General features: G+C 27.9%; 1 protein-coding gene across 1 annotated transcript; it reads right to left on the bottom strand.

Moving 5' to 3' along the window:
* Nucleotides 1-7,918: 7,918 nt before the first annotated feature.
* Nucleotides 7,919-10,276, bottom strand: LOC107956909 (ribonuclease 3-like protein 3). Its single transcript, XM_016892387.2, has 3 exons — nt 9,762-10,276; nt 9,527-9,673; nt 7,919-8,271 (listed from the first exon to the last, which is right to left on the bottom strand). Exons 1-3 carry the CDS (start codon nt 10,173-10,175, stop codon nt 8,005-8,007), a joined length of 828 nt encoding a protein of 275 aa, XP_016747876.1. The 5' UTR covers nt 10,176-10,276; the 3' UTR covers nt 7,919-8,004.
* Between the last annotated feature and the right edge of the window lie 2,063 nt (nt 10,277-12,339).

The following is a 12,339-nucleotide window of genomic DNA, read 5'->3' on the forward strand; positions in this document are numbered from 1 at the left end:
TCTACATGCAATTCATTTTTGGTTTTAATGAGCTAGCGGAGGGACCGATTGGACATATATAATTAGGACTCAAATAATTTATAATTAAGTTTGAGCTTTTCGCCTATTACTTGTAAACTTATTTAGTCACGAAGTCATTTCACTATAGTATTGTGATTGAACTATCCCATTACGAAAGCTACATAATCAGTGCCCAGTCAATGACCCTATTACAAGTGTGTTACCCTCATAAGATATCCTTAATCACTTTGAGATAAACCAGTTCTCCTAATATGATCCTATTTTATCTCATGGTAATAATTATATTTTTCTTCATGAAAAGTCAATTACTATTAAATAGTAATCAAGTCATTTATAAAAAAGACAAATGACCGTTGGTCACATTTACTTTTCATCTACGATTTAATACCGATGAGATGTAACATCTACCCTTTAGTCAAGCTATGAATTCTACTATTGTGAATTATGCTACATATTACAGAAGTCGTATACCCAATGCACCAACTTTCGTTTTCTTATCTATTTGAACTCATGCTTTTACTTACGTTAAAGTATACGAGTCATGTATACATAGTCTATCATCCACTCAGAATTTAAGTATGTCACACTGTGAGTGTCACAAGTGAATAAATCCATAAACGATCTAGGATCTATTCTATTTAGGTCATGTCAGATGTACTGTCAGTCTAATCAATCACACTCATATTTCTATCTTTTGGGAGTCATTTGCTCTAATGCGTAAGATAAAGCATTTCCCTAATTGGACTTAATAGACAAAATATTAATCTTTCAATCGGCTTGCTCATTTTCGATTAGACTAAGGACATTTTTAAATTATCTACTAATATAAATTGTTTTTCCCACTACGATCTAGTCATGTAATACTTCTTAATATTAGTTAAATGCTAGATAATTAGTGAGTCAATATTTATAGGATATTATACAAAGAATAGTAATGTTATTAATGAATATTTTATTAAACTAATTTTTTCAAAAAATACAAATATACTTAGACGAAAATATTACACAAAAGGCAATATATCACAACAGGATGGGCTCAGTAAGCGTGTTTATGGTTAGATAAATCGTTTGTTATCGATACCAGGTAAAGAACTTATTCTTAATATGATTGCCCAATCTTTACCTACCTTTTGCATGGTGTTTTTTTTTTATTTTTATTAATACTTGTGATGTTTGTAAAAGATGAAGAATTCTTACTGATGGGGGCTCTGGTGGTGATGACGGAATAAGGATTTATTCGGCCTATTGGGATAAACATTGTGTTTCAAAAAAATTTGGAGGTCTGGGATTTGGTGACCTTCATTGTTTTAATTTTTTATGCTTGGCAAATAGGCTACGAGGTTCATCTCTCAATCGTGTCTTCAAAGCCAAATATTTTCCTTAGGGTGACTTTTTGAGTTGGATATCAGCAATAACTCCTCTTTTATATGGAGGAGTATTGTTGTAGCTAAACATATTATGAAGAAAGGTTTTCGATGGAGGTTGGGGAATGGAGAATCTATTCGAGTTTTCAGGATTCGTGGCTTATGGGTGATGGGAAATTTTTAGTTGATTCAACTCTTTTCCGGTAATGGAACATTTAAGGTTTCAAGATTTGATGAATATGGTTGAGACAACATGGGAACAGTCTTTTGTAAAGGGTGTTCTTTCTCCTCATTACTCGAAGCGAATGTATACGGTTTTGATTGGCCTTGTTAGTAGTCGTATAGTTTAGTTTGGCATTGGAGTATTGATGGTCATTATCCAGTCAAATCAGGATATTGTTTGGCTATTGATTTTTATACAAACCTTTAACCCAATTTCTGGAAGCTGGCCCTTGGTTGAAGACTTGGAATGGCCACGTTCTGCCTAAGGTTAAAGATTTTGTTTGGTGGTGTATGAGGAACTTTGTCCCGACCAAGGCGAGATTACAAGGTAAAGGTATTAATATTGATGATGCCTGTCCTGTGTGTGGAAATGTTGAAATTTTGGGTATGTGCTTATGTCTTGTTCAACGACTCGGGCTGTTTGGCAGCAAAGTCGGTGGTATGTCTTTGGGAAGATATTTGCAACAATTCCTTGCTACGTTGATTAATGGAAATTGATACAGTGACTGCTCGGTGTTACCTTACTTTGTTTTGGAGTATATGGTTTGCATCGTAATCTATTTATTTTGAAAGCTACTGCTGCTTCTCCAAGCCATATTATTCAACCGGCGGATAATTTTTTGCAGGCATCGGGAGGCTCGCAATTAGTTTTTGAGAGGACGGAGGGTGTGCCGGCTACTGTAAATGAACTACGGGCTAGTTGGAGTCGTCCGCGGTTCGATATTTTCAAATGTAATGTTGATGCTGCTTCCTTTTTGAAGCAGGTTGTACGTCATTTGCAGCGATTCTCAGAGACCACGATGGAAAATTTATATCGGGTTATATAGATTGGGTTTGGGATCCATAACTTGCATAGATTTATTCTATTTGGGAATCGTTGAAATGGCTTCGTGGGCAGCATTTGGATAACTTGATTGTGGAATCGGACTGTCTCATGGCGATGAAGGCTTTGCAGGGTACTTATAGAAATTTGTATTGCCATTTTCCTTCGGTCTTGTTTCACTAATTTATCTTTTATTTGGACTGAAAGGAAGGTGAATAAAGCAACTCATCATCTAGTGATAGCGGCTTTATCCTTCGAATCGTATTATGAGTTTATAAGTTTGTCGAATCTGTTAGTTTGTATGGTTGAGGTTGATATTAATTTTTCGTCGAATAGGAGTGAAATGCATAGGATTGAGTATTGAGTGTATGGAGTAAGCCGATTAGCTCCGGTTTAGAAATGTCCTTTTCACTTTTTCTATGTTGATTTTGGCTTTATTTAATTTAGGGATAAATATCAAAATTATAAATTAATTTTGATTTAACCTGTAATTATATACATGGACTTTAATTTTGATTTAATCATACACATTTAAAAAAATACATCAATTTATTTTTATTGAATAAATATAATTATTTATGTATGCAATATATAAATATAAAATAATGTGATATGAATAATTATGTTAATAATTTACAAGAATTAGATCAAATTAAAATTTTATGCATAAAATTGTAAGAAATCAAAGTTCATATATATAATTAAACATTAAATCAAAATTTATGTATAATTTTAAAATTTATTCTTTCAATTTAATTTTTCCTAAAACAAAACATAATTCCATATACATATGTCATGAGGTTAAATCCGCTGCTTGTGAAACATACACCAACTTACAACATATCCTTGTGTTAGAATTTAAGAGCAAGTGTTACCAAATCACAAAATTTTATGATTTTAAATTAAGAAGGCTTATTAATTGCTCGAATTCATGAAAAATAAATATAAGCTAATCTATATACATATATATTAAAAGAATTTGAATCTTTCTCTTTCTGACACGTGGCGCACACCCATCAATTCTCCTTTTCTTCTTCTTTTTTTGTGCTTTTTACAATAATGGTTTAATTTTAGTTTTAGTCCTTCTATTATACTTAAGTTTGAAATTTAATCCTTATACCTTAATTTCTAACATAATTCGGTATCATATTTTTATAATTGTATTAGTTAACCCAAATAGTTAATATAGTTAAAAAAATTTATTAAAATGTTGTATGGTTATATATAATTTGTACTTTAAGTGTCTTAGAGACAAGCACATCTTTTGAGTTTACCTTACATTTTTTGTGACATTAAAAGAGAATGGTCAAATTTCAATTTTGGCCCCTATACTATGTTAAAACTTGGATTAAATTCATACACTTTATTTTTTGACATAATTTGATCGTTCTACTTTTATAACACCATTAATTAGTTTAAATAGTTAATATTGTTAACTATTTCAATTACAATGCTGTAGACATTTTTTATGAACATTATTTCAACAAAAAATATTTTATCATGACAGGTTTGAATGCATGTTTTTAAGAAAAAAAATCACATAAGCATTTTCAAAGTAATTTTTTATTACATCATTACTAAGTGATTTTGGTTTAATTATAAAATGCCACACCATAGAATTTAACCAGAGAATTTAAAGGTGGAAATAACTAATACTAAATTCTAAATTTTAAAAAGTAAAGGAACTAAATTCTTAAAAAAAATAAAATAAGGAGACTAAATTTCAAAAGTATGTAGTGTAGAGGGACTTAGATCATATCTTAACCTTCAAATTTTTACTCTGTAATTTGATACAAACAAATAATGGATCCATTTCAAAATGTCACACTAGTGAATCTAATAGAAAATTTTAAATCGTGGCAACAATTGAACCTAAATTTTTAAATCCAAAAAGTAGAGAGTCTAAGGGTGAGTTTGGATGAGCAGTGGTTTACTTGCTGTTAATGTAAAAACATTGGTGGCGGTAAGATTAAATATTATAGTATAAGACAAAAAGTAAGCTAAACGCATTGCACCGTACCCCACTGTCCATCCAAACACACCCTAAATCTTTAAAAATAAAATTAGGATTAGAGCATATATTAATTTTTACTCCATAATTTGACACAAACAAATAATCAGCCTAATACGAAGTGTTCTATTTCGGCATTATGAGTTGTAACAAGTGCTTTTAAAAAAATCCATGCTAGCTACTAAAATCATTAAGGGTGTCAATTTTTTAGACTAGCTAATGAGATTATAATAATAGTAGGAGAAATTTAGATAAATGGATAAATCACTATTTTAGACCTGAACTTGATAACTATTCTTATATTGGGGCTTGAACTAGACAATTGTTGTCACATTGGGACTTGAACTTTTCTTTTATCCAAGTTAGTCCTTGGACTTGGCAATAAACTAAGAAATTATTTATCCAATCAAAATAGTCGAAATGATAGCATTTTAAAAATGGATCAAATGAAAATAAATTTATCCAAGTTAGTCTTTAAACTTGACAATAAACTAAAAAATTATTTATCCAATCAAAATAATCAAAATGCTAACATTTTAAAAATGAAACAAAAGAAAACAAATTTAAAATATTATCATTAATTCCAAACGAAGTATGGTGTCTACATTATTCAACTTCTACTTATTACATAGTGTACCTACAAGAGTTTAACCGCGACATAATTGTTGAGGTGAGGATAACCCAAATACGGTTTCACAACATATGCAAAGTAACAAATCTAAATAATGATATGATCCTATGAATGATAAGACGAAATCTATATGGGATAATCAAGTTTGGGATCTTGTTGAGTTGGCTTAAGAAAAGAAACCAAATGACTTTTAAGGAACTAAATCATAAGGATTAAATAGGAAATATTGTGAGATACAAGGCTGCTAGCCTTGTTGTTAAAGAATCCACTCATAAGGAGGGAATTGATAATAAAGAGACAATTTCTCATATCTCCAAAAAAACCAACTCTTTCCATGTCATTATGGAATTAGTTATCCATTTTGACTTAGATTTCAAGTGAATGTGAAAGTAACTTTCTTCGATGGGATTTAGACGATGAGGTTCATCTCAAGTGATGGTAAGCATTTGCTTTGCAAGCTCAAGAGATCTATTTATGGATTCAAGTAAGTCTCTCATCAATCTTATTTATAATTCCATAATGTTATTTCCTCATTTGATCTTATAGAGAATATTGTGAATTAGTGTATATACCACAATGTTAGTTGGAGCAAAATTATCATCTTTTTTTGTGTTATTTGTAGATCATAATATTTTGTTTATAACCAATGATTTGGATTTGTTACATGGGATAAAACAATTACTCTTCAAATTTCAATAAAAGTAATGAAATATCTTTAAAAAACCAAATATTATATACTCACATATAGATAACCTGATAATTTAAAAGTCTTTAAGTATTCAAAAACAAGCAATATCTTAGAAGTCGCCACTTCTATTATGGAAGCTGAGTTTGTTTCCCCTTTTGAAATTAATTCACAAGATATTTGGTTGATAAGTTTCATTGTGAGTCTATCTCCAAGGCAATAATGATATATGATGACAATATAATAGTTGTGTTATTTGTCAATAATAACAAAATTGGAAGTCAAAGTAAATCATCCACACTAAATACTTAGCAATTAGGTAGCATGTTAAGTGATATATTGAGTCTATCTCCAAGGCAATAATGATATATGATTGAGCAAAAATGGAAGTTAAAGTAAATCATTTAAATACACAAAGCTTCAATTAATTCCATTTTTATGATGTTTGTGATTTATTTAAAGTTTTCTAAGCATTCAAATTCCACAATAATTAAGTGATATAACTTAAGGTCATAAAATTATTTATATTTACAATGAAATGATTGTATGTATTTATAAATTTAATTTTGAATATACTATTGAAAAATTATACTATATATATTAAGAGGTTAATTAAGTTGTTGTCACCCATCAACCATATCCCAACTCAATTAAGAAATTATTAAAAATTTATTTCTTCAATAAAGTAAGAAATATTATTTTGGAAGAATTTATTTTTTAATTTTGATAAATATAGAAAAATAAATATATATAATAATAATAAAAGGATTTGAACCTAAGTCATTATAGCTTTTAGAGTGAACTATTCCATTAGTCACTCAATTATGGATAAATTTTCATTTTGGTCACTTAAAGAAAAAAAAAGACACAGTTTGGTCATAAACGCTTTTGAAATTATTTTTTTAGTCACTTGACGTTAAGTGGCTAACAGTGGTACTTTTTTAATTGGTATAATAATAATTTGTCCTCAACTTTTATACTTTTTGCCAATTTAACCCTAATTCTACATAAAAATTTGAAACTATTCTAAAAATTTCTAAAATGTTGCAGAAAAATATGTATAAAATTCAAAAATTAAATAAAAATAGATAAAATTTTCAAAAATAGATAAAGTGAGAGAAAATGAGGGAAAATTGTTGTTGGTTAGAAGAAAAGAAAAAAAAAGAAAGATTTGGAATATAACTTGTTTTTACTACTTGGGTTGTGAAAAATAATTTAAATGAATTGAGTTTAAAAAAGAAATTTTGTGGTATATTTTATTATTTTTTGAGCTAAAAAATGGCATCAAAGTCAGTTTCACAAGTTTTTGTAATATCAATTCTGGAAGTTTATTAACAACATGGAACTCAACTTGGCCATATTACTAATTTGGTTTGTTATGTTTTTAATCTGTTATTGGATTCTATTGAATGATCATTTTCGTTCTTATGTTTCAATATTGAACAATATTGAATTTTATTGCAATAGAATATTGAGTTCTCTTGTATGAACAATAAATTTTTTTTATCATATTTAAGCTTTATACAAGATTATTATTATGTTAAAAGATTGAAATTCTTCTAGTTTTTTTACTTGTTTTCACGATTTTATGGCAATATTGAAGATTTGTTATTGCAATAACCTGAATTTTTATATAGAATTTTTTTATTTTTTAAATAATATTAAGTCTTTTAGTAATTTTTAGATAAAATTAAGAACAAATTGATTGAAAGTATAAAAGTTAGGGATTGAATTTGTTATTATACCAACTAAAAAAGTACCACAACTAGACACTTTAATTGAAATGTTATGTAGTTATATATAATTTGAAAGTAGGTTTTTAAATCAAAAGGGTAAAGAGATTAAATTCTTGAAAATAAAATAGGACTAGTTTCCAAATGTACAAAATGGAGAGATTGAGTCATGATAGTTTAAACAAGATCGGACTGGCCTAGGTATTGTTCTAGAGAGACACATCAAATCGATTGACTTGCAAACCGATATGGACTTATCAAACTAGGCTAAAAACCAATAAAATCAATTTTTTAATAATTTTTAATGATTTATTTAATCCAACCATACAACCAATGACTTGATGGTTCGACCACCAATCCAATTATAAAAAAAAATTTCGAATTTTTACTCTATAATTTAAGATAAACAAATAATCAACTTAATGCGATACATAAAAGGATATCTAGATATCATTCATATAATTGTAAAAAAAAAACATAAAATACACAATACACGTATTATCAATCAAATCTACTACGTATCTTTCTTATCCAAGATTCTCACAATATTATCCAAAGCATCTTTAGCAGCTCTATTATGAGCAATTTCCTTCTTAAGACTACATGAACCTCTTCCTACAAATTGGTCATCTACGAATACATCGAATGTTGTGCTCTCTTTCCATAAATCTACAAATTTTACTTTTAAATTTTTCTTTTGGCACATTTCATACAATTGAGTTACTGGATGTATTTTTAACGTTTCGCGCCTGATTATGGGTTCCAACAAATCCTTGAACACCTGTACATCCAAAACAAATTTATTTTTTTCATTTTCTCTTATCTCACACAAAATCAAATTAGATTATAGCACTTTTTTTTTAAAAATTTATTCCTTAAATTCTTTGTTTTATTCATATAAAACATAAACTAACTAGAGTTGTGCATGGGTCGAGCAGAGTTCGGGCTTAGCTCAACTAAAAAATTAAGCCCGTTTTTAGGCTCGGGCCCTGTACAACTTGAAAAATGGGATTAAAATTTTACCAAAACTCGACCCGGATAAAAATAATAAAATCCGAGCTCACTTGGGCCTCCCATATTAATTTTTTATATTATTTTTTATATATATAATACATTAAAAATATTAAAATAAATCAAAATAAATATTTCCCAACAAATTGAAAATAAAATTTAAAAAATATGTATACTTAAATAACACTAAGATAGATACAACTTAATAAGCAAATGCCTCTAAAATAATAACAAAATTAATAATAAAATAAGTTTTATACGATATCCAAATAATAATAACAAAATAGTAGCAACATAATAGTAAAATGGTAACAAAATAGGTAGAAAACAACAAGAAAATAATATTAAAAAACAAAACAAAAAAAAATTTGTCATTTAGTGAATTCGGGCAGGGCCCGGGCCAAAAATGCCTTACCCGAGGCCCAATTCGTTTTTTAAACAAGCCTTATTTTTTTGTTCAACCCCATTTTTCAAGCCTATATTTTTGTCTAAATCCTCCCCCATTTCAGGTTGGCCTTCGGGTTGGGCCAAGTGACCCAAGCCATGAATAGATTTAAAAGTAACATTGAGTCCTTAAATTAGATATTTTTTTAATTTAGTCCCTAAAGTTTTTTTGTCCACGTTAATCTCATAACTTGGTAAATTTTCTTAACTTGATATGTGAACTTGAATTCTGTTAAGATGTGATGACGTGACACTTTAAAATTTTAATCACCGAAAAATTAAAATATATAATCTAAAAAATACTCACAAAAATTAAATTATTTATAACGTGATACAATTTTTAAACTGTCACATCATCAAACCTCAACGAAATCTAAATTCAAGAACCAAATTTAAAAAAAAAAATCAACTTTTTATACCGCATGAGTATACTATTAAAATTTATAGAAGACATGATTTAAATTTATACTATATATATTATGAATGCAATGAATGAAGACTATGTTAAAATATATAATGTTTGGAATTGGATAATGGAAAGTGATGAGAAATAATAAAAGATTATTAATGTATATACGTACCTTCCAAACAATATCAATGGAGGAATTACTGTCGATAAAAACAGCCCCAATTATAGATTCAACAAGATCGGCTAATGCCTTTGGCACATCAACCAGTCCATTTGAATGCAAAGGAAACCGCTGTATTTCTTCAGAAAATTGTCGAATCTATTTCAAAATATAATTACCAAAAATTTTAAAAAATCTTATTCGTTCTAATATTTTAATTATTTAAAAGAAACACATCGCCACTTACTTGATCCTCAAGAAGAGGTTTCTTATGACGCAAAAACCGATGAAATCCATGTTTAACGGCGACACGAGCAAGCTTATCGGAGTCTACATTAGCCGCTCGAAGTCTAGTCAAAACCCCCGGCGACAAATCAGGGTACTCAAAGTACTGCTCTTTTGTAAAAAGTAGATTAAGAACGGAATCGCCGACGTACTCTAACCTCTCGTTAGAGAAGCCCTCACCAAGCGAAGCATGCGTAAAAGCTTCTTCCAACAACTGTTTGTTCTTAAACTCGTAACCCAAAATCACCTCCACCTCATCAAGACTCAGCGGCGTGGTGAACAATTCTGTTTTCTGAGTTGACTCGACAGACGAGTCGTTAGCTTTTTCATTAACACACAGGTGTTGTAGATTAAGGAGTGGCTCTAGGCTTTTCATGACTGTCTATGTAAAATACAAAAGAGTTGATGAAACCAAACTGCAAGTGGAATTATTTATATAGAGACACAAGACTTGGAGGAAAAGAAACCATGTTGCTTGTTTCCAAATTGAATTCTATTGCCACTATTATTTTTAATTTTTTTTAAATTTATTATATTACTGATGAATTTTTAAATTTTTTTTCATAATTATAATTCATTTTACTTATCAGACATAATGTATTATTATTTAATAAAATTATAAATATATAAAATCACTGAATATAATTGAATAAATTAAAATAATAAAATTTTTAAAATTTTTAATTAAATGATATATTTTTATATATAAATATGATTTTATTTTAAACACTACAATAATTAATAATGTTAAAATCAATTTTTACAATTAATAAATTAAATGTGTGTGAGATTAATATTATATATATAATAATATCAATATGGTAGTAATCTAATTTATAATTTATAAATTTATTTATTTATTCTTAATTTATATGCTAAATTTTAAAATATATTTTATTTAATAAAATTTTTTTATAAAAATTAATTGCATCTAATTAAATCGGTTCAATTCAACACAAATCTCAACTTGATAAATAGTATGACTCATATTAACGTGTCGATATCAGGTTATTCTTGAGGTAGACGAGCACCATACTAATAGTTATTATCACTTAACTAAACTTTATATTCATATTAAATTACACTTATTATTTTACATTGATTATAATTTAATTAGTATTACAATTATATACAAATTAAAACTAATATTTAGTACTATAAATGCATGTATCAGCAAGACATTTTCATTCAAAAATAACATCTAAAAAATTATTAAAAAAAATCGTATTTTATCATTATTTAATAGTTTTTGTTTCTAACATAAAAAAATATATGGTTTTCATTATTATTTGAGATGCCTAGTTATTATTATTTTTATTTTAATAATATTTACATAATTATGAATGTTGTTTACTATTGTATTATGAAATATCATGTCAAATGCAATGAAGTATTAAAATAACGGCTATTTGTAGATAAAATTTTAACTCAAATTCAAATAACAAATTTTATCTATTTACTTATTATTTTACTATCGGTTGTTTCCACATTTTTTTATTACTTTTAAAATGTTTTATTATCTCAATTATTTTTCAATACTAATAGACTTTTATTATAAAAATAGTTACTTTTGTTTACTTCGAATTACATTTTGGTCACTTATATTTGAAATATTACATTTTAGTCACTTACGTTATCGTTCTGTTACAAAGTGGTCACTTTACCGTTAAACTCTGTTACCTCCCTAACGATAGTCCTACGTGGTAGTACAAATAGATTTTAAATGTCAACTTGGATGTCTAGCTGCTAAGATGAAAATAAGTTTTTAATTAAATAAATTTAATTTGGACTATCACTTAGGACATTTCAGTTGACATTTAAAACTCATTTGGACTACCACATAGGACTTTCGTTAGGGAGGTGACGGAGCTTAACTGTAGAATGACCACTTCGTAACAAAATGATAACATAAGTAACTAAAACATAACATTTTAAATAACTAAAATGTAATCTGAGACAAATAAAAGTGATTATTTTTATAATTTAACCCTAGCTCAATTCTCATTTAATTAACAAATATATATTTTAAAAATTATAAAAATATATTATTTAATAAAATTTAAAAGTAAACACGTAATTTAAAAATATTACTTCCATATTAAGAGTTCCCTTTTGGTTTTAATTTTTATTTTCACATGGTGTTTCCGCATTTAAAAGGGCGGCAAAAAGCATGATGCTCCACAATTCTTATTTCTTAATTACATCACCCAACCACGGGTTAATTTATGTATATATGGGGAAATTTTATTTAAAATATAAGGTTGATTTTTTTTAAAAAGTTATCGATTTATGTTGTTTTTAGAGAGAAAGAAAAACATGTCTTGTAGGACACGTTTTTACTGCCACCTTAGTGAAAACAAGTCATATAGGATGCGTTTTCAGGAGAGAGAACAAAAACGCGCCCTATAGAACACGTTTTTCTTTTAGCAGCAACTTTTTCAACAGCTAGTAGGGATTCAACAACTATAAAATTTTCTATATAAACCCCTCAAACCTTCATTCTTTTCAACCAAATACTCTATACTTATTCTTCCTTCCTA

The sequence above is a fragment of the Gossypium hirsutum genome, chromosome A07 (assembly GCF_007990345.1).
Source record: "Gossypium hirsutum isolate 1008001.06 chromosome A07, Gossypium_hirsutum_v2.1, whole genome shotgun sequence".
Lineage (NCBI taxonomy): Eukaryota > Viridiplantae > Streptophyta > Magnoliopsida > Malvales > Malvaceae > Gossypium > Gossypium hirsutum.

What these genes read in the sequence shown, in the direction of transcription:
- LOC107956909 (XM_016892387.2), bottom strand. Translation starts at nt 10,175, where the DNA reads ATGAAAAGCCTAGAGCCACTCCTTAATCTACAACACCTGTGTGTTAAT. An exon ending in AACCTCTTCTTGAGGATCAA is followed by an intron (nt 9,674 to 9,761) that starts GTAAGTGGCGAT and finishes ATTTTGAAATAG; the next exon opens with ATTCGACAATTTTCTGAAGA. An exon ending in CCATTGATATTGTTTGGAAG is followed by an intron (nt 8,272 to 9,526) that starts GTACGTATATAC and finishes TTGGATGTACAG; the next exon opens with GTGTTCAAGGATTTGTTGGA.